General features: G+C 36.7%; 1 protein-coding gene across 1 annotated transcript in view; it reads left to right on the top strand.

The window, feature by feature from the left end:
• Positions 1–24,125, top strand: part of cacna1g (calcium channel, voltage-dependent, T type, alpha 1G subunit) — a 241,173-nt gene that overhangs the window by 196,251 nt on the left and 20,797 nt on the right. The window contains exons 27-31 of the mRNA XM_058793083.1: positions 3,222–3,414; positions 4,811–4,858; positions 17,921–18,072; positions 19,456–19,565; positions 21,471–21,604. Of these exons, the coding sequence (XP_058649066.1) occupies positions 3,222–3,414; positions 4,811–4,858; positions 17,921–18,072; positions 19,456–19,565; positions 21,471–21,604 (637 nt within the window). The remainder of the gene's footprint in view (positions 1–3,221; positions 3,415–4,810; positions 4,859–17,920; positions 18,073–19,455; positions 19,566–21,470; positions 21,605–24,125) is intronic.

The following is a 24,125-nucleotide window of genomic DNA, read 5'->3' as shown; positions in this document are numbered from 1 at the left end:
GAACAATGCATTTATTACACTATTTATTAATCTTTTTTAATGTTAGTTAATTAAAACACAGTTGTTCATTGTTTGTTCATGTTAGTTCACAGTGCATTAACTAATGTTAACAAACACAACTTCTGATTTTAATAATGCATTAGTAAATGCTGAAATTAACATTAACCAAGATTAATAAATGTTGTAGAAGTATTGTTCATTCTTAGTTCATGTTTACTAATGTTGTTAACTAATGAACCTTATTGTAAAGTGTTACCAAAATAATAAACAAAATAATCAAGTGTGATAATACTATTTTATTTTAAAATAAAAAGGCAGTATTACATACAAATGCAATTATTTTATAGTAAACTTAAAAATAATTTTAATTCTAAATTATTATTACAAATAATTTATTATAATTTTTATTATCATCATTATTTTCATTTTAATTTTCATCATTTGCAAACGTAAAATCAGCTAGCTTTTATTTTGGCGGGTTGCCGGCAAGTAAGTATTATGCGCTTCCGGGTTTAGCGCTGCTGATGGAATAGAGTGGGGGAACTATGATGTCACTTTGTAGGCGGATCGGCGGTTAGCATGAAACTGGTTCCCTCGACAAAAAGCCAATAGGATTTTTCCATAGGCTTTTGGATTATCGCAAAAAATAAGATCTGTGTTCAATCATAGTTCATGAAATTTACACGTTTTGTCCATCAAGATAATCTTCACAAAATAATATAACGTTGATGAATTTTGAAGCCTAAATAAAAGCACCAGAACTGAAAAGCTAAACTTAGGCTATAAACGAACTACAGCACCACGGTCGCTCACCTCCAGCGTCACCACCAGCGCGCTTCAGACAACTGTTTCAAACTTATTTATAACATGTTCAGTGAAGGATTTACTCTGTATATGAATTTTAATTCACACTACATGAACCTTTTCATATAAACTGGAATAAATACAAAACTAGAGCCAAAATAAAACTGAAATGAGACATTAGTAATAAATAATATAGTGAATAAATTAAATAATCATAACTAAAGGACATTTAAAGCACGTATTTCTGTACATTTCGAAATAAGGTGCATTAAAAGTCAATAAATCCTTGGTTAATATGAATATTTTAATTAAAAACGTATCCCCGCGTATTTAATCTTTTAAATAACAGTGAGCGAGTCTTTGGATATGGTGAGATTAAACTTATTTTAGTGAACAAAGTACCACATTTCAGCTATCATTTTGTTAGGGTGGGTACACAAAATATAATTTTATCCTTGCTTCTACAATCTCTTTCTAACAATTATTTTAACGTGGCTTTAAGCACTATGCATCATTAAAGTTTCACTTTCACCACGTAAAGCCAGTAAATGTGGTGTTTACATGTAATAATCATAATATGAATTTACCTTGTGGTACGAACCCAGAGTCTTCGCATCAGTAAGCGATAAAACGAGCTTCTTCCCTCCGAAGACATGTCGCATTTCTGGGCAAAGCAAAAAAACATTGTCGAACAACAATATAAAATGCTGTAAACTATTCATTGGTTATCCTAAAATTAATTATATTACAAATTATACTACAACTGGAAAATACTAAATTGATATACTGTTTGGCGTGATGACGTTTAAGGGCTTCCGACAGCGCCTGTAGTCCCATTTAGCAACTTGTTAGCAACCGTCTTTTTTAAGAAACGTAACAGCTTAAAAAAAAATCACGAGCGTGGTGTGACTGGTGTGTTTTATGTCGTAGAATAAAACGTGAAAGTATCTTGAGCCTGTGTGAACCACGGACCTTATTTAAGGGATTTAACCAAAATTCCAAAAACCCATTGACTCTGAAATGATGGAACCGGAAGCGCTAAAATGCTAACTCGCTTCCGGGTTTTCGCCTACAAAGTGACATTATAGTTCCCCGACTCTATTGCGTCAGTGAATGAAATGTCACAGACAGTTTTGCTTTGAAAACGGCAGCGGGTAGCCTAGATTATGCTTTCAGTTTGAATAGAACTCTTATACAGTACAGTTTGTCAATCTAAAATGGTAATTGTGCATTAACAGCTGTCATCCATGTCGGTACACAAATGAGCTGTCAGAACTTATTTACACTTGCGTACCTGCGGACCACTTATGTGCACCCCTGTATATATATACATAGATATAGATATAGATATATAGATATTAGGGCTGGGCAAGTTATCGCGTTAACGCATTAACTAATTAACGCCGACAATTATTCATTAACGCAGTGCTTTTTTTATTATTATTATTATTATTTTGAAAGCCCGTTGCTCACTGGCTCTGAATACACATACAGACAAACCATGGGTCACAGAAAGGGTGGGATGTTGATCTGTACTAGGGGTTGAACGACTTCTTATTTTTAAAAGTCAACTTTTATGTGAAGAAAGTCGATTCAAAGTCGACTAGTCGCTGATGACGTCATTAATGAACAAATAAGTCTGGAGCTGTGACAAACACCTTGTGCACAGCTATGGCATATGACACAGTGCTGCCCACATGGCTATTGCTCCTATAACAGCTCATTTTTATCAGTTCTTTTGTCTTTATATTCGTTATATTTCTCAAAGATTTCTGCTCGTTCTAAATCACATACAGATAAAGTTGCACAGTAAAGATTACATTCATATGAATGCATTAGTGAGAGTGATTGCATGTGTGAATTAATTCTACCTGGCAGCTACTCTCTATTAGTAATGAAGCTGTGGGATTTAGTTAATAAGAAATATATGCTTGAACTTTTCAGTTTCTAAGCTATTTTATTGAGAAATCGTAGAACAGTGTTGACAATACATTTCTGCGCTGAACGATTCTGTGCAATCGCGATCTGCTCGTGATGTACGCGCTACTGTCTGAAGCCTATGTGTGTGCGTTACAGAGCAGCAGCGCATTATATTAGTTTTTGGAGCGCTTTCAAAGTATGCATTTATTTGTCATTTTAACTGTTTGGAAACAGAGCATAAATGTGGAAGTCCTTCAGAGATTATACTGTTGCGCCCTCTATAGGACCAGCGACTAATCATCGTCAAGCTTAAAGTGTCATGGCAGAGCATTAAAGTCGACTAGTCGATTAGTTGGTGCAACCCCTAATCAGTACTGACTTGGGATGAGCATCATCGCGTGTCTCAACCAATGAGAGCATTTGGGGTGGCAGTACACTACGTTTGAATTCATTATTAAATTTTGTGGATAACAATGTTGTGTTTTTCTGTGTTGTAGCCCAGCATGAATTACAACCCATGGATGCTGCTCTATTTTATCTCCTTCTTGCTGATCGTGGCTTTCTTCGTGCTCAACATGTTCGTCGGCGTGGTGGTTGAGAACTTTCACAAGTGCCGGCGGCACCAGGAAGCCGAAGAAGCCAAACGGCGTGAGGAGAAGCGCCTTAAACGCATGGAGAAAAAAAGAAGGAGTAAGGAGAAGGAGCTAGCTGGTCGGTAGCCTTTCCACACCTTTCTGAGTCCTGCTTGATCATTTTGATTTGACCGCGTGCTAAATTAGATGCTAATTAGTGACCGGCGTATGAGGAATGAGATGCTCGGGCCCGTAATTAGCTAGGAACCCGCCCCTCCCCGGCTTGCCCCCCTTTTGCCTGGGAACGTCTCTAGAGCATGTCCCATGGCTTGCATGGTGATCTGCTTATTGAGAGAGCAGGGTGTGCGGTGGACCCCTGCCCCAGGGCTCTGCCCACCCTCCTCCTCTCATGCATGTAGGGCAGTGCAGTCTGAGAAGTAAATAAAAATCTTGTCACACTCAAATTGGTTACATCCATCAGCTGCCTGCTCCGATGCTACCCAGGATGCACGGCGTGGTATTGATGACCTTCTCTTTTGGTTCCACTGCCTGCTATTTTCAACACAAACCGTTAGCATTAAAACAATGTCATTGAGAATCTCCATGTGGGTGCTAGCTCTTATTTGGACATTGGCATGGACATTGGTCCAGCATGTTTGATCTTTACAGTTAAAAATGGGAATTTCAGTTTTTTTAAGCCCTTGAGAAATACAGATGTAAATAGGTGATCTGTCAACTATAACATTTTGAGTCAGACCACAAGATCAGAGACTAAAACTCATGCAAGGCAAACAAAGCTAGACACATTGGTACTTTTATCATCTAATCTCAGTTCAAAAGTCAAATCTAGTCTTCTCTAAATGTACTGTCACACCATACTTTCTCATGAATATCTATATTTGATTTGCGCATTAGCGGATTAGTTTGTCCTTTGTTTTATAGCGCTTTATCATGCCATCAGTTCTAACTGGAGAGGAAAAGGTGCTTTATTTTACCTCGCTTCATCTTTCTTTTTTGCTACTGATCTAATTTTCCGTAGGTGTGAATGTCTGACGGGATGTGTCAGGTTTCCGGGGTGGAAATGGGATTAAACCGTGTGTCAGCTTTGCCTGGCCTGATTAATATTTTGAAACTTCTTTTTGAACGTAATATCTAAATATCCTGAGGTAACTTTGTGGACTTTTGCTACAAAAAGTTGAGCGGAAAAGTTGTGGTTCCTTTCAGGTGAACTTGGTGGTATCATTAACTGAAAAAGTGAGAAGTTCTTTGTTTGCCAGACATTTCCATCCACAAAGTATTTCAAGAACAACAATCCAGGACTAATAATGTAGGGCTCGAACAGCCGGGATAAATAGATTTAGTATTAGTGTTTTATACATGACAATAGGGTTATTTTGGACTCAGAATATTTGGAACGCCCACCGGCATATTCTCCCAGAAAATCCATCCTATTTCAGCTCCTTTGACGGTTTCTTTGCTTGCCCTACCTGATTAACATGGTTTCGTTCTTCTAGATGTAATGCTGACCGGTGTCAGTTGGTCCAGTCCCGATCACACACAAGGTACAGATTGCTTATGGCATGTCTATGTGTTCACCGTGGTGATGGTGGTGGTTTTGGGATGAGGGTGGGAGAGGGACACCAGGTGGGAAGGCACCATCAGTGCCCATGTTCTCACCTCGTCAGATCTGATCTGACCACACAAGAACTGTCTGTGGAAGTGTGTATATGTCCGGTTTTTCCACACCTCATCACCAGCTCCAGCCAGCCCAGCCTCAAGCTCACACAGGGGATGGATAGAGAGAGAAAGGGAGAGAAAAACCGCAAATGTTATTTTTAATATGGTTCTAGTTCTTGATAAACTCACCTCAGCCTGCAGTAAATGCTCTGGTGGTATCACAGGTCCGATCTCTCGAAGTTGCCCCCAATGTGACGCACTGTGGCTGACTGTTCGAAGGGAAGAGTATTACTGTTAATGTCTTTAGCTTTTATTGATCTGTCTGCTTCAGAGTTTTCTCATCGGTTTGGTGTTGTGGCGTAGTGATTCACTTCGTTTTGTGATGTTGCCCCATAACACTGTTTTCAAAGTTACTGACATGCTAAACACAACACCACAACACACCTTGCTGTTGTTCAGAGGCTGCATGACGTGTTAATACTCATTTGTGACTTACATGAGTGAAATGTTTGTATGGCACACTTGTTCCACTTTGACTTAAGAAAATGTTGCTATAACGGGCTGCTTTATGTGATTTTATTTGATACAGTAATTTGAGTACAGCTGGCTTGTTTTGGATATAAGAGGGTATGATACAAGATTTGTTTCGGCACTTCTGTAATATTGGAAGCTAGGGCTGCAACTAACAATTGTTTTGATCATCTTTGATTATTTATCTTTGAGCAATTAAATAATGTGGAGATTAAAGTCTATATAATTTATGATGGACAGTATGGTTAAAAATTTGTTTTAAATGTAAAGTTTATAATTTGTTTTTTTTTTTTAAATTGTTTGTTTTAATACATTAAGCCTGCTTTTCTCCTTTTTTTCACTTTTGGAGCATTTCATGTTTCAATTACAGCCAATTTTAAACCTAAATTTGATGTCCGTCATGAAAATGTAACTGTAATGGTGACATATGAACACTTGCTCACTGTCAGGACTTGCTGTTTTTCATAACAGAAGTACTCACATTATAACAGTATATCAGTAAATTGTACAAAACCTTTCAAAACTTTGATAGCAATTGATCAAAAGCAACAGTAAAGTTTATAACGATACAAAAAAAAAAATGCTGTTTAGATATTATTCGTTAAAAGTTGCAGCCCTAGTATTAGCCATATGAAACCTGAGTGAATTGGAATTTTATTTTATTTTTTATTTATTATTTATTTATATATATTTTTTCGGGTCCCCTTCCAAAGTTTGATCTGCTGTACAGAAACAAGCGCCTATGACAGTTCTTTTTCAAAAAATAAAAATAAATAAATAAAAATAAAAATTGGCAGTTATATAACGCAAAAAGCGGAATATTTTTGTGCATAGAACATGTTTACCCGTGTTGTTCTCAGTGTAGCTGAGAGTCTCTTATCTCTTCCCTTCTGTCTGTGTTTTGCCTCTGTGAACAAGAGCTCCCTCATGAACCCCTTTCTTTTCCTTTTCTCCTCTCTGCCTCTTTCTTTCCTACTCTCTCTCTTTCCAACTTTCTTTTGTCTCTCTTTGCCCCCATTCCCCTAATGTTCTTGCAAAACATCCATCTTTCCTCTTTCTCAATTATGCATTTTAAAACCCTTTAATTTTTTTTTATTTTTTATTACCAGTGTTTTATGGAGACTCCATATAAAACTACTGATGTGATAATTATTATACGTTTGCCCATAGTAATGTGTAAAAATAAGAGTATTTTAGACATGAACATCTCTTTTATGATTAAAATTTGCATACATAGCTACTCTAATAAACAAAGTAATGCATCCCCACCAGGAGGAGTCAGTATAAGGTCCAAGATGAATAAGCGAAAAAGAAAACAAAAACACTTTGAATGCACTTCTAATGTGTTTGGTATATTGTTTATAAAGCTGTATATGCTTATATATTCTAACATGAGAGCATGATTAGCATATGCTGTCGTGATTGTGTGGATGATCACACTTTTCCTCGTTTTAAACACGGTTCACAGTTGCACGCGTCAACATTGTTCACACTATGATTGAGTTAATTCATCGCACTTGGGATTAAAAAATGACAGGCTCCATTTTCCTTCCAATTAGAAGGCAATGTGTTAATTAGTTGATGATCCAGTTACAGTGAGCCTCAGCATATTGTATCATTCTGTTTTGGGTTTGTGTTTAGGTGAGGTGGGGGTGTTACCCCCCACTAGTCTGTCTCTCTCGATTAGCTTCTGTTCCTCTCCTGTTGGACTGCCGTCACTGCTGTATGCTTGCATGTGGGATCAAAGGGCTGGTTAATCATATCACGCTGCAGTAGGGCTGAAACCATCTGCCTCTCCTCTACCTGTGTCCTCCCCCAGTTGCCATTTATTAGCCCTTCTCTGAGGTGCCTCATCAGAAATGTGTCCTGCTAGCAGTTTGCCCGGACACACTGTATTAACAGGGCATATCGTTTGGAGGTCCTTGATTATGTAGCGCATCTGATTTACAAGTATAAGTTCTTTTTGGCTGCAGCATAGTAATAATTCTTATCCTACTGATGTTTGCATTTTCAATCATCCATTCAAAATCAGGACGGTGCCTCATTGATGAGTATGAACGGAAGCTACAGTTCGGTCCTTCTAAAAACATGCTGACTTTCTGAATTTCAAAATGTTGGATTTTTGAATTCAATTATTTTTTCTCTCAAAAAAAGCTGATGGTATGTATTTGTTAATATCTTGACATTATTATTAATTGTAAAAAATGACTTGACTTTTGATATTTATTTTAAAGGGATAGTTCACCAAAAAATTAAAATTCTGTTATTAATTACTTGCCTTCATTTCAAACCCGTAAGACCTTCATTCATCGTCAGAACACAAATTAAGATATTTTTGATGAAATCCGAGAGCTTTCTGACCCTGCATATACAGCAGCAGAACAATAAAGTCATTGTTTTAAAAATCAATTTATGAATGATTAAGTTTCAATAGATGTCAAAACACATCATTGATCAGATATTGATTACATTGCATTGCCATTTAACCCTTTTTTAAATGAAAATTTTTTACATGAAAACTGGAAAATGTAAAATGAATAGAGTAAAAAAAAATAAAGGTAAATTACCTTTTTCAGTGTGATTGGAAAAAAATAATTAAATGCTGAAGTATGGATTCTTCTTACTCTTTACTTTTAAATAATTAATTCAGTTTATTTGCATAGTGCTTTGTACAATGCATATTGTACAATGCATAAGAAGCTTTACAGAAAATAGAAAAATAAATAAGACAAAAGGGAAAGAAAAGCAGTTCTAGACAACCCCCCAGTGAGCAAGCCAAAGGCAAGAGTGGCAAGGAAAAACACCATAGGATTTCAAGTATAATAATTACTTGAAATAAGAAATAATCTTTTTAAATATTTGTATTATTTATTTTGTTTATTTTTGCTTCTTAACTCGAAACAAAATGAATAAATTTACTGTAAATGTCAAAAGTTGGGAAATCTGCTAAATGTATTTAAACATGAAATACATTCTTATTCATAGTTTAAAGTGCAATCAGAGTAGTTAAAACATGTAATTTATGAACTGAGATGTGTAGAACCTCATAAATGATGGATGTTCTAATTCTGCGGTTCTGCAGGCATATTTTTTGGGTTCCATGCACAGAATCTACAGTTACACTGAAACACTTGCCCCTAATAGCAAATATCCCTTAACGAAGGATATGATGTCAGCATTTATTTCATTTGTCTATATGCACCCACGTAGAACTGGAGATGACCCACCAATCTTTCTTTTAATCTCTAGCAGGCAAGTATATAGTCTCTCGACTGTTACTGGGGGAGCGATGAGACGGCGAGTGACAGAGGGAGAAAATGAAATTACTAAATGTCGTGTAACCTCCACTCTTGGCAGCAGAAGGCAGCACGGTCGCTTATGTAACCTGGCAGCTCCAAACACCATTTCCTTTCTTCCTACTGCAAGTGAAAATGACTCAAAGTCTTCTTTATGTAACTTGGGCAAGCAACAGCTCCCCAAATTGAACAGATGGCGTAAAGTTTTCAGCTGAAAGAGTTACTTTTGCTCCGATATATGTCAAGATATGATCCTTTACCTCTAGATAGTTAGCGTATATGCTCACTTGACTTTCTAATAGAGTTGCAGTTGGATATAACACATGCTTTATGCAGTTTGTGATTAGGAAATGCATGGGTGGGTTTTATAAAGCCCATGTTGCCATCTTAAAATGTACTGTATATAAATAAAAACTGCTCATTAACTGAAATATTCTGCTACCTCATGTAAGGATACAAGAAACATCCAACTTAGAGTTTGATTCTGATTTAAAATGCACACAGTGTCCTACATTTCAGCAGACTCATGCCTTTTGGCAGGAAGTGCACCTAATCTCTTTATGGGTCTTCATGGTTCATTCAGTAGGGAGTAGGTTTATTAACTGAATAGATAGAGAACGGCGTTAAAAGTCTCTTCTGCGAGAGAGTTGTTGTAACCTCTTGGTGCAACATGATCTTTTTGTAACCTCTCAGAGTTGTGTACTGAGACGGCTGGCTTGTTTGCCATGTTGTGGGAGTGGAGGCTTGACAAATACCAGCCGAGAGAGGGATGTAACACTGTCTGGGTGGTTAAGCAAGCCATGTGAGCTATAGAAAGAAAATAACAGGGGAAGAGGTAAAGATATTCTGCTGGAGTAGCACCGCTTGAGCAGTACAAGTGATCTGTGTTTGAAAAATACATGTATCGATGGGGTGATGATATGATTTTTATGTGATTGGTCTTGTAGATTTTGTTAGTTTTAGCAGAATCAGTAAAATTGCAGACACATTTACCATTGTTCTGCAAATTTTTGTAGGTGAAAACCAGTCATTTTCATAAGGATCCGTGCAATTGACTGTTCGCAAAGAGCTTGATTGACAGGTGATCTGACCAATCATAATGCCGAATCCGCCATCTTGCACGACAAAAAATCAGACAGGAGAGTATATTAACTTCGTTGGACTTAAACTTGAAAAAATGTGTGTATTGACATCTTTCCGTGGTTGAAATACCACGGAAAGATACTTCATACCAGAAGTAACCTGCTCTGTCTTTTCTGTCAACACGTTGTCAGTTTCTTCTTTGTTCCGCAATGTATTTTTTACTATGTGAGAACATAATGTGTAGTGTGAGAGCAGCATTGTTTGTCGGACATAGCAACAGTAACTAAGGAGGGTGGGTTGTTGCGAAGGGTCAACTGGACGAAAGTTTTCGCCACACAGATTTCAAGTTCGTCACAAGTTCGTCACACAAATTCACTGCTTTGGCCAACAAAAAGCTGCTTGGTTTGAAAGTGACTTTTGTGTGAGCTGTGCTTCATAAATGACTATTTTGCCCAAAATTTTGCAGAACTTTTGCTAATGTGAGTGCATCTTAATACATTGCCAGATTTATGCATTTAGCAGATGATTTTATCGAAAGTGGTGTTGGGGAAGCTACTTCAAAACGTTATATTTTTTTATAACTGTATACTGCCTTTATTTTTATATTTTTTTCACATACAATGACCCTTTATATGGTGTGAGGAAAGAAATATTGTGAGAAAAAGTAATGTTAAATAAAATATTGTTTCTATTATATTTATTTATTTATTTAAACTTTTTTTTTTTTTTTTTGCATGTAAAGATGCTAAATTCAAATTATTTGTAAAGCAGTTTTCATAATAAATATAATTCCAGCATAGCTTTTTATAAACATTAAATTAACATTTATATTAACAGCTTTATCTTTAATCCAGTTCCTTTACAGTACAAATCCGTACACTTAAATTAATCAGACTTTGCAGTGCTACATGCAAGAGATAAACATTATCGAAAAGTCCATTTGGGGATTGTGCTGGGCTGTAAAGTGGTGTGTGCAATACAATGTGACATAAAAACAGTGTTTGTCACAAAATGTTGAAAAGCTACACTGTTTTGTGTCAGTTGTTAGTTTCTTCCCAATGGCAACATCATAAACATTCATCCTAAGTATAGACAGTAACATAAAGTGTCGCAAAAAGTTCCAGAATTGGTCTGAAAAGCATAAGCTGAAAGTGATAAAAGTAAGATGTTTTTTTTTTTCTTTTTATGTAGTTACTCTCTCTCTCTCTGGACTAACAGTGTTTGCATTTGGAGGTTCTGCAATGAAAAAGGATTGGATTATTTTTCCTTTTGCTGTTATAAACAAGGGATGACTCACTGCCGCGTACCAAACATATGACCTCGGATGTGACACGTTCATTGTTTTAGAATTGTCAGATATGTCAGGCACTCTAACTAACCTCTCATGTTGAGTAATATAGAATGACATCACTCTTGCGGCTCTCTGCACTTCATCACCGTTGCCCATCCACCAGCCTGCCATTCAGCCTCCATCTCAAACGGCCCATCTTGCTCAAGTCAGACTCAGAAAGAAAGTGTGGTTTGTCTGCCAGCATGATATATTATATGTGTCTGTGTGTTTCTCACCCTAATCTATCCTACAGTATGTTTGTCAGTGTTAGTGTATGTGTGTTTTCTTTATCATGGCCTCCCATTATTGAATTTTTATTTTTTTTTTCCCTCTTAAATGATTGTTGTTTGCCTTCAATTTCTTCCTTGTTATTTTTCACTCTCTTGCCTGTTTTAAGCAGGGATTTAGTCTGTCATTTCCTGTTGTTTTTGACTCGGTGAGTGCTGGCATATTGTGCCAAATAAAAAGTGAACAAGTGCAGGGTCTCTGCCAAACTAATTTTTGCATTGGGGTGCATCAGCAGTATGTCCAGCAGACATCGACTCATTACTTTAGGAGCAACTCATTGACCATGCACTTCAGGGGGGTAAAACCAGCCTCAATTAAAAACCATTCAGCATAAAACAAATGAAGCTGCAATTTGCTGCCTTCCCTTTCAGATGGCTGTTTTTATCATCTCTGCTTTTTCCCCTTTCTATTTTTGTCTGACATTTTGCCATGCAGGCTTTAGAATTTTTCTCTGGCTCTTCCTTTAAATAACAGTCTAGTCCTCCCACTGCCCACAGTTCCCCAGTGCTCATGACTTTCACCCCATATGACTCATGAAGTCTGCATGGACAGATCTTTCCCGAACACATCGCTCAGTGGTGTAGTTGCAAGTATCGCTTTATAAGGCTACGTCAGCCTTCAGAACATCAGTAATGTCCACCTTCAGGCCCTCAAAATCATGAACCATTTTGGTATATTTTATGGTGTTTGTAGTACAAATTATTTAGATAATGGATCAGAGTTTGTCTGTATTTCCCAACTGACTTAGCTTCTGAGGTACTAGCTTCTATATGGTTAATTTCTTGGATCGACACCTTCCACATCTTTTCTCTTTTCTCTTATGCACTGTTAAAATGTTTCCTGAAAGGACTTTGGACCTCCTAAAAGATGGTTGGATGAGTTAGATATTTACCCAAAGATAAATAAATGGGGTTTCGTGTTTATCTTATATTTTTTATATTTCAGCGTCTTACATTTTTTCATGATGGATCTATTCGTAGTATACTTTTTTGATTTTTGAATTTTATGGGGTCCAGAGTTCCTAATTTTAAAGTTTCTTTTAAGAGCTTTTTTCCTCCAAGTGCACGTGAGCTGCGGCAAAGCCAGAATCAAGTCGAAAGCATCAAGATCAGCATGAAGTCTCAGTGGGACGAAAAGGCCAAGAGATTTGTTGTCGTACCCTCTTTTTCGGGGCTGATGGGTATTGCATTGAGTTTTAACAGTTAGTGTGTCCAAGACTGGTGGGCGACCGGCTATATTCAAATGTGGTATCATTCAGCTCAAAACCTTCAATTGCTTCACCCAATAATCTGGCCGTTGTTCTCAAATGTATTCATAGATGGAATTGGAATGGGCTAAAATTGCCATCTAAGCAAAGAATGTCTCATTAAATCATAGTCATGGTATCATTAGCTTGTGCCACAAAAATAGAGACAGAGATGGAGAGGTCCAAGACCCACATTCTCCACCGCTATTTCATTCTTCTCGCATTGGTTAAAAATAGTTTTGATCCATTTTCCCTCACTTTAAATTCTGTTTAAGCTGATTTGGCTGATGTGGACGTTAGCTGGACTCATTGCAATGGCATGACATCAGAGAGGCACCGCTGCCAATAGGAAACAAAAGTTCAATCCATTTTCCATAAATGGGATGCCAAAACCTTCACTTTCTCCCAACTTTTTTTATTTTGTAGTTGGGGCACAAAAGGCCATCTGACATGAAGCTCTTTCATTAAACTCAGTGCAGTACTCATTAGATATAAACATCCGGTTATGGAGACCGCTTTCCCTCTGTCACTGATTTATTAGTATTATTATTGTGCTTAGCAGGATTGGAATCAGCAGTGCGAGCCAATCAAAATTGAGTTTTGTCCCACCAGCGTTATAAGCTTTTTTTGAATGAAAGTGCATAAAGGGAGAGCGTCTCACTACAGAGGGTAGGAGGGAAGCATATGAGTGAGGATGTCCTGTGGGAGCTGACCTGTCTACTGTAAAACCAGGCTGTGAACATACACCTGTTCCCATCCCAACTGTCCCCCCCACTGTAATTGAGCACCTCTGAAACTGGGCCAGTCAACACAGCAACTTTCGGTCTCAGTGAATGGTTTTGCTTGCTGCCCCCTGGATAGTCTTGTCTGCAGCCCAAATAAATTAATTTATAACACATGGGTTAAAGAGCAGAACATTGACCTCATCTCAGATTTTGTTAGATCCTAGGAGTCATAAAAAATAACAATAAATAAGGTAAATAAATAAATGGCAACCAAAATGGCAAAGTTTAGCCAAGTCTGGACGTTTAGGATTCATAAATTGTACATTATGAAGCAAAGGTAATGTTGAGTCAGCACATTTAAAAACATTAGGAGCATGGCTTCTATTAGCGGAATTAAAGCCAGATGGGCTAGAAGATTCCTTTGGTAATTAACCCCAGAACCGGTTTTGCTGGCATCTCATCCTGAGAACTCACACTAGAGTGACCCCATATACGTCATACAGTATGCATATTTAAGAAATATCACATGTAGAAAATGTATCATACGAACATATTGCTTTTATACATTAAATAAGAAGTGAATATCAAGTAACTTATATTCAAGACAATATTTCCAGATATTGAGTCTGTTTGTATTTTTTTTTTTCTTAATTTTCCTAACAAAAATAGTTCCAAACAAAGTCAAAGCAGAACCACTGTGTGTCTCCAAGCAAAACTAGTGGCATTTTGACCAGTGTTTTCAAACAAATCAGTCAAGTCGGTGATTCAATAACTCACTCATACAAACATCTGGTGAATCTGAAATGGCATATTAGTGTACTACTCCAACAATTTTTGTCATATTTTTATTTGGAAGTACTAGGGTATTATTCTTACGGAGCCCTTTACAGGACATTGTGGTGGGAAAAATTCGGGGTGAATGAAAAAAATTCAGGGTGGGAGGAAATGTTTTTTTTCAAATGTTTTGCGTTCCCTCGAGAAACTTTGAGTTCTCTCGCAAAACTTTTGCGTTCCCTCGAGAAACTTTGCGTTCCCTCGCAAAACTTTTGCGTTCTCTCGCAAAACCATTTGAGTTCGGACAAACGCTTCCTGTTTACGTTGCAGCTTGCAGTGGTTACAGCTCGTATGTTCACAATGGAGCGGTTCATATAGTTTTATTTTGAACTTGCACTCAAAGTAATACAGTCAGTGCTTATGTCGAATAATTATAATAATAAATACTAATAAAATTGTTAGGTTTATATTAATAACCTTATTAATAATATTACTATTAATAAAGGAGAATAGCCCAGAATATGAATGCAACGGATTTGGTATTTTTAAATCACTGTTTTCATTATAGCCTACCTTAATCGTTTTATGGGGGAGAAAAAGCTTAGGCTACGTGCAGGGCTTTGCGTTCATATTCTGGGCTATTCTGCTTAGTAACATTATTAATAAGGTTATTAATATTAGCCTAATAATTTTATCAGCTTTTATTATTATCGAATTTGGTCCTCCAAGTCACTGTTTTAAATCATTAAGCCACATTAAGCGTTTTATTATGTCCCAAAACCGTGCCTTGAACCAAGCACTGACTTATTAATTTATTTGAGTCCAAGTTCAAAATAAAAACTTTATGAACCGCTCCATTGTGAACATACGAGCTGCATGAACCTTTCATTATAGCCTACCTTAAGCGTTTTCTATGGGGAAGAAAAGGCTTAACGTGCAGGGCGTTGCTTTCATATTCTGCTTTATTAATAGTAATATTATTAATAAGGTTATTAATGCTAGCCTAATAATTTTTATCAGGATTTATTATTATCGAATTTAGTCCTCCAATGTCACTGTTTTAATACATTAAGCCACATTAAGCGTTTTAGAATGTCCCAAAACCGTGCTTCGACATAAGCACTGACTGTATTACGTACTTTGAGTGCAAGTTCAAAATAAAACTATATGAACCGCTCCATTGTGAACATACGAGCTGTAACCACTGCAAGCTGCAACGTAAACAGGAAGCGTTTGTCCGAACTCAAATGGTTTTGCGAGAGAACGCAAAAGTTTCTCGAGGGAACGCAAAACATTTGAAAACAAAATTTTCCTCCCACCCTGAATTTTTTCCATTCACCCCGAATTTTTCCCACCACAATGTCCTGTAAAGGGCTCCGTATATTCTAGTATTTTGCTTCAACATTCAACTTTTTTCATACTTCAGCACTTTTGAGTAGATGGAATGAATCAAACACTCACTCACTCACTCACTCATAAAGATGGTCAATTTCTGTAATCTGCAGAAAGACACTCTCCCAGTGCTGTTATTTTTAACTAAAACTTATTTTTCCTCTTTTTTTTCTTTTTTTTTTTTGTTAATTGAAGTAAAGATAAAATATATGAATATTAAATGAGAAACATAAATGAAAATTTGAAATACTGCTTTAGCAACTATCTGGAATACAAAAGTATAATTTCAAGTCCTAAAATGACTAAAACTGAAATGAATATAAATATTAAAAATAATAAAATTGACAGAAGCACATAAAATTGTTAAAGCTAAAATTAAAATGAAAAGTGAAAATTCAAAAATAAAAGTTAATTCACAATTCTAATAAATACTATTATAGTATATAAATAAAATTAGAATAACACTGGTGACTGACCCTCATCACTAATTCAAAGACAAAGTCTGTGTAGATTCTACACTGTAGAACACGCAAACATATACAGTGGCTTATGTATGGAATCTCTTCACGTTAAACTGAGATGAACATCCAAAACATTACTCACATCACTTTTAATGAGCAAATAATTTGGACATATTCTAGATGAGTCATACTCAAATTCACGATCCAGTGGGGAGCAGCCATGCGATTAAACAAATACTGCTGATGTGGCACCATTATATATAAAAAAGAAAAGGTTGAATGCAGCACCTGTTCCTTTGGTCCAGTGGCTGGTGCCAGAAAAAGCCTGCCTAATGGGCTGACAGGACCACAGGGAGCACAGCTGCCGCTCACAGCCATGCCTGTGTGTTGAGATGATAAAGCCCCCCGGCCCCCTGCTGCTCTGCCATCCCTCCTGTCCTCTCCATCCTCAGCGAACAACAGAGAGAAATCACAAAGAATAGAAATGGATCAGCAAAACTAGTATATGTACAGGTCCATCCAAATGGAATGGAGTTTCTTTTATGTCTCAGAGAATCTCATTAGAAAATCCATGACAGTAGGACAGTTTATTTTGTCCTCAGGCATCCTTTGCCTTTGATCTGATATTTGTGACAGACCACAGAAACATTATCACAGTTTAAAGGAAAAGTTCACACGAAAATGAAAATTATGTCAGCCTCATTTAGTTCAAAACCCATATGACTTTCTTCTGCGCTATTCAAACAGAGATATTTTGAAGGCTGTTTTGCTTTCAAGCTTATCAAAAGCACCATTACCAAAGTATCATAAAAGCGGTCCATACAACTTTTGCACTATGTTACAAGCCATATAAAGTCATGCAATAGCTTTGTGTGAAAAACAGGATGCATGCATTGATTTGTAAATAAGTAATTCCAAAGTTTGTAAAACTTATCTAAATGATTCTTTTAAAAATTGAACTTATCCAGTTTTCAAGTTCAACTCACTGACTCGATTATTCAGTCATAGTTTATTTTGCTACTTGCTGAAAAGTTACAATTTGTAAATGAATCATTATTTTGGGTCAAATCAGTGAATGAACCGGATCATAAAACCAATTTACATGATTATTTCACAAATTGGACTGATCCAGTTTTCGAGTTCAACTCACTGACTTGATGATACAGTTGCAGTGAATAACATTGACTTATTGTTAATCGGGCTGAATTTGTTATTACTCCCTGAAAAGTTAAGATTTGATGAAGACTATGAATGATCCAGTTCATAAAACGAACAAATCTTTCGCAAATGTAACTGATCAGGTTCTCAAGTGTAACTCACTGACTCGATTCAGTTGCAGTGATTAACACTGATTCGCTTTATTCCTCACACAAAGCAAATATACGGCTTCAGAAAACTTGAAACGTGACACACATGTCATATGGACCATGTCATATTGAATCTAATCTAATCTAATCTAATCTAATTTTAAGGCACGTTTATGGTGCATTTGCACCATTTTTAGAAACTAAAAACTTTTTCATTTGTAATTCATGGAAAAAAAGTGGCCAGCACAGCCTTTCGAATCTCTTCTTCTGTGTTCCACAGAAGAAATAATGTCAAACGGGTTTGAAACAACATGAGGATGAGTAAATAAATTTTTCATTTCTGGATGAATTTACACATACACTTAGTATGATCTACTGTATCTCTTTTCTTCTCTCTCCCACTGGTTCTTTCCCTCTACCCCTCTTTTCTCAGTGTGGGCATGAGTGTGTACAAAACAATGTTTGTTTCAGTACTGTTATTTCATGATTCCTCCCTGTTCCCATGGTTCTTCAGAAGCCCAGAGTAAACCCTATTACTCCGATTACTCACCTACACGGCTTCTCATCCACAAGATGTGCACCAGCCACTATCTGGACCTGTTCATCACAATTGTCATCGGGCTCAATGTTATCACCATGTCCATGGAGCACTACCAACAACCTAAGGTACTTCTTGGAATGCCAGTAGTGAGAGTGCATACGCTTGTTGATATTCCATTAAGGAAATGATCTCGCTGGTTATGTAACTGCAAACAATGTTACTCTAAGTTCAACTCACTGCTATCTGATTTTATGGCTCTGCATAATATTTGCTGATTAGGCAGCTGATGTTTATATGTACTCTTTTTGCTGTACCGCATTTTGATTATATCATAGCAGTAAGTATATAATCTTAATCGTTATATTATTATACTTATTTGCACTTTCATTGTGCTGCTCCAGGACATTTTGTACCATTGGCTGTGTCTAAAGAAGCCTTATGAGGGTAATGCCTCACCAAAATAAACCACGCTGTAGTGTATGCGCTGAAATTTATGCATATTCCCTCATCTGTCTTTTCCCTCTGCATAACACTACAGAGACAATTCATGAATATTCAATAGACGGCTAAAACAATAACACAAGTTAGCAGATATGCTCTGGGAGTTTAGATTGCATTTCTGTAAATCATTTGGGTGGTGTAATGTGTTCTTGTGAAGTGCTTTTTATTCATTCCTTTATGACAAAGGTCAGTTTTGATGGTAAAAGGACGACTATGAATTAAAATTGACAGTTTTCAAAAGGTAGGAAGTTAGAAAAATGGAAAACCTTTTTGAAATTATTCATTTATTTGTATTTGTTTGGTTTATTTTTATTACATTAGAATAATTTATGTATTTACTTATTTTTAGAGAGCACAAACAAAGTTGTAAAGAAGTTTTTTTTTTTTTATTATTATTATTATTATTTAATTTATAAAACTAGACATTTATTAACACTGGATTTTAAAATGTTTTATAATATAATGTATAATTATAATGTTTTATATTTATTTATTTAGTTGGTTGGTAGTTAGGTATCTCTCCTTAAATCAAAACTGGTGTTTACTATTCCTATTAGACAACTCTGTAGCGATGCTTCCCAGGGTTTTCACCCATCATTAATTGGAGGTCTGCGACCTCACCTATGGCTATAAATAGCAGTCTGTTTTAATTAGAGCCCCGGTGGCCCGCAGAATCTTGGAGGAAGTGGAACAAAGGGTATTGTTAGGCTTTGACCGCTTACACACTCATTCCGTGAACAGAATCAATTGATTTTCTGGTGCATCGTCACACTTAGCCCGGCCTTAATTACTGTGTGGTGGACAGGGGATGTCCAATGACTATCAGACTCTGAAGATGCCAGCTAACGATTGGTTTCTTTTGGGCTAATCTGACCTCCTTTCATAACTCATCATCTTTTCTGCTTATTGATAATGGAATGACTCATTTAGCCATCATTCAGCCTAGTGTGTGTATTAATTTATAGTTCTGTACTTTCACTATTACATTATCTTCTGTGTTTTAACAGGTTCTGGATGAGGCTCTGAAGATCTGTAACTACATTTTCACAATCATATTTGTCCTTGAGTCCGTCTTCAAGCTTGTTGCCTTTGGATTTCGCCGCTTCTTCAAGGACAGGTAGTAGATGTGACCCTTTCAAAAGTTACATTTGAGATGGTTGAGCCAAACCAAATCGTATTTACAGTAAATCCATTTCCATGGAGGTCCAATATCCCTATCAGTGATTTTTTGTGTGTGTGTGTAAATGCAATATGGGTTTGTTGAAGCCACATCCTTTGAAATTATATCACAGCTTTGAGATTCCTTGGTTTGCCTCAGACTGTCAGAAGCACATCGAGGGCTGAATGCACTGGCGTATGTGGTGAAAAGCCAGGACCAAATTTATATCACTTGTGGTTTTGGTAAAAGAAACCCCTCTTGAGTATCCAAATTCAGACTGCCTGGGGTTTAAACAATGAGAAAGCATCCTAAATGGCATTTATTCCTCTTAAATTAGTAACAAAGAAGTAATAAATGCTTTATTCTACCATTTTAATATACATGGCATATGTGTAGGCCACACATATTTTTTATATAGAGTTTGAGTGATCCATTACACTTTTAATTAGTTCTGAATAATCAGTCAATATGGGGATTAGGCCCTTTACTGAAGTTGATAGGCCATTAGAAGTTCTCATGTAATCAGCTTTTTGTTTCAATAGCGTAATAAATAGCATATCATGTCAATGTATTCCCAGATCCCTAATCCATGTGCAGGGAAATGTAAAGCAGCTATTTGCATACTAATGAGAACTTTGACACAACATAATTGATTTTAAAACAAATCTCTCACCATAGGCCCTCCCATGAGTTGAAACTACTGTTAGACATTTCAGAACATGTTGTTCAGGAGGTGAATGTTTAAGTGTTTTATTGATTTACAGCATTGGAAATGGCTTTCTATTACTTTGATCAGCTCTTTCATGCAACACACTCCAAGTCCGCAGGGATGGAGAATGGAAGTACTCTTTGATCACTGAGCCCCTTAGCGAGTGAAACTTGTGGGAAAAATGTAGAAATGCTTTGTGTTAATCATTTGACTTAAATTTCCTCACATATCTAATGAAACACCTCTCGTGGCTGCAGGCCCCAGAAAATTGAGGTGTCCTAAAACAGGCTCTAGACTCTACCTCACCCATGACAGTGTTATATTTGACCCTCAGAGGGAGTTATTTAAAGTTAGCCGCAAAGTTTGAAGCCATATTTAGACAATGAACATGCTGAGAAGTCTGCTGGAAAAGAGAAGTAACATCCAGGGTAAAATAAGGGTTGTTTGCACAAAATGAACTTTCAAATTGTGTTGCACACTTTGCCTAAGGATATGCCACCTTCAAGTCCTTTGAGGTTGTAAGATTGAGGAGGTCATACTGTGATATTGAAGTGATTTTGAAAATTAGCGCATTGGGCTCTTTTCAACAAAAAAGAAACATGAAATGTCCCTCTTATTGTCTAAGAAAGCTGGTATAACAAATAAAGGATGCACTTTATTTATGGATAATGTAATTTTGCTTCATATATTTTCTGGCAATCTAACAATTGTTCATCAACGGTATACAAAATGTATACTAAATAAATTGTAACATCAATGTAAAACTATTTTTTAAATAAAACTTAAAAATAAAATTAATAATTGAATTTAATTTATAGTAAATAAATATGATTGAAATACAGTAAATTGTAACATTAACATAAACAATTCTTAAATTAAAATGAATAATGTAATTCAATCAATTTAATTCAGTATAGAGGAATACGATTGAAATATGTTGTAAAATCAACATAAAAGTAATAATAATAATAAAATAAAAACTTAAATAGTTTTTTTTTTTTTTATCCCAAATAAATATAATATGCATGTGTGCACATCTTATAAATACGATCATTCTGACATGACTTGAAGGCAGCATTACTATCTTTTATTTACTATTAATAATTAATATTTAATTGCTTTTTATAACTAATGTAACGAGTGTCTTTGCACAGGTGGAACCAGTTGGATCTTGCCATTGTTCTGTTGTCTATTATGGGCATAACACTGGAAGAAATCGAGGTCAACGCTTCCCTTCCCATCAACCCCACCATCATTCGCATCATGAGGGTGCTGCGGATCGCTCGTGGTTTGTATTCTCTGCTCCCTTATCTTCCGTACCACCATGGTCCATTTTTCTTCCCTGCAAAAGTTTACACTCCTCAGCGCTCTGCCTGTTAGCCTCAGTAGATCAGACCGGGTTGTGTATGTCACCCTTGGGATCTCTGTTGTTTCACAGACTGCTCAGCAGAAGCCGTAGTCTGTGTAGAAAGAGTCCAGATGGCTGTAATGAGAAATTCAGTTCACACAGCCACTCTACTTATGTCTTACACACACACTCACAAGCTTATACGCTCACAACACACACAGTGTGGGAATCTGGGGTGCTTGTCTACTTGGAACGATTATTCTTCCTCTAATGAAAGATCTGCTGGGTGAGTCTTTATTGATTATTCCCTCAACCGAGATGGCCAAGCAAACACACCTGCTCAGATATCTGTGTTCTCATCAGGTTGTGTATGTATGTATGTGTGTGTGTGTGTGTGTGTGTCTGTACGCATACACAGCCTATTTCTTCCTGGACTCATTCAGACATTCCCCTAATGAAAGTCACAGGCATCATCCACTTATGGTCATGATTGCAATTAACCAAACCTCCACAGCGGCGTCTCTTCCATGGCTGAACGGCCTTGTCATCAACATCATTAAAGCTCCGTGTGTGTAGTGCACGACCCCAATAATAACATGCTCTGTGATCTGACCACTGTGAAAATTACATGAGAATTACTTTCCACTGGCCACTTTTAAAGAAACAGTGCATCCACTGTGTGCGTTTATGTGTTTTGTCTTTTCTGTTAAAAGGTTGAGTCACAGTTTGAGCTTTTAGTATTTAATTTTTTCTCAAAGGCCACTTTGTCAATATTAGAAGTGTAATTTAATTTCACTCCTATTTGTAATACATTAAATGAACTGGTACATAACATTTGGGGTCAGCATTTTTTTTTTTTTTTTGGAAAGAAGTTAGTACTTTTAGCAAATTAAATTGACAAAAAGTAAAAGTAATGATATGTATAATGTTACACAAGATTTCTATTTTAAACAACTGTTTTTATCACAGATAATAAATAATATTCTTAAGCACCAAATCAGCATATTCAAATGATTTCTGAAAGATCATGTGACACTGAAAACTGGAGTAATGATGCTGAAAATTCAGCTTTGGCATCACAGAAATAAATTACATTTTAAAATATATTAAACTATTCAAAAATATTTAATTTCAAATTGTAATATTTCACAAAATTAGCAAATAGTAATATATATATATATATATATATATATATGTATATATATATATATATATACTGTATATACAGGTGCTGGTCATAATATCATCAAAAGTTAATTTATTTCACTAATTCCATTCAAAAGTGAAACTTGTATATTATATTCATTCATTACACACAGACTGATATATTTCAAATGTTTATTTCTTTTAATTTTGATGATTATAACTGACAACTAAGGAAAATACCAAATTCAGTATCTGTATATTAAATTCAGTATATTAGAATATTGTGAAAAGGTTCAATATTGAAGACACCTGATGCCACACTCTAATCAGCTAATTAACTCAAAACACCTGCAAATGCCTTTAAATGGTCTCTCAGTCTAGTTCTGTAGGCTACACAATCATGGGGGAAGACTGCTGACTTGACAGTTGTCCAAAAGACAACCATTGACACGTTGCACAAGGAGGGCAAGACACAAAAGGTCATTGCAAAAGAGGCTGGCTGTTCACAGAGCTCTGTGTCCAAGCACATTAATAGAGAGGCGAAGGGAAGGAAAATATGTGGTAGAAAAAAGTGTACAAGCAATAGGGATAACCGCACCCTGGAGAGGATTGTGAAACAAAAGCCATTCAAAAATGTGGGGGAGATTCACAAAGAGTGGACTGCAGCTGGAGTCAGTGCTTCAAGAACCACTACGCACAGACGTATGCAAGACATGGGTTTCAGCTGTCGCATTCCTTGTGTCAAGCCACTCTTGAACAACACACAGCGTCAGAAGCGTCTCGCCTGGGCTAAAGACAAAAAGGACTGGACTGCTGCTGAGTGGTCCAAAGTTATGTTCTCTGATGAAAGTAAATTTTGCATTTCCTTTGGAAATCAGGGTCCCAGAGTCTGGAGGAAGAGAGGAGAGGCACACAATCCACGTTGCTTGAGGTCCAGTGTAAAGTTTCCACAGTCAGTGATGGTTTGGGGTGCCATGTCATCTGCTGGTGTTGGTCCACTGTGTTTTCTGAGGTCCAAGGTCAACGCAGCCGTATACCAGGAAGTTTTAGAGCACTTCATGCTTCCTGCTGCTGACTGCATAGATTTTCTATGGGGTATTGTGAAGAGGAAGATGTGATATGCCAGACCCAACAATGCAGAAGAGCTGAAGGCCACTATCAGAGCAACCTGGGCTCTCATAACACCTGAGCAGTGCCACAGACTGATCGACTCCATGCCACCGCATTGCTGCAGTAATTCAGGCAAAAGGAGCCCCAACTAAGTATTGAGTGCTGTACGTGCTCATACTTTTCATGCTCATACTTTTCAGTTGGC

Source organism: Onychostoma macrolepis, chromosome 12, assembly GCF_012432095.1.
Source record: "Onychostoma macrolepis isolate SWU-2019 chromosome 12, ASM1243209v1, whole genome shotgun sequence".
Classification (NCBI taxonomy): Eukaryota; Metazoa; Chordata; class Actinopteri; order Cypriniformes; family Cyprinidae; genus Onychostoma; species Onychostoma macrolepis.
Note: the sequence above shows the minus strand (reverse complement) of the source record. Positions and strands in the feature narration are given on the sequence as shown.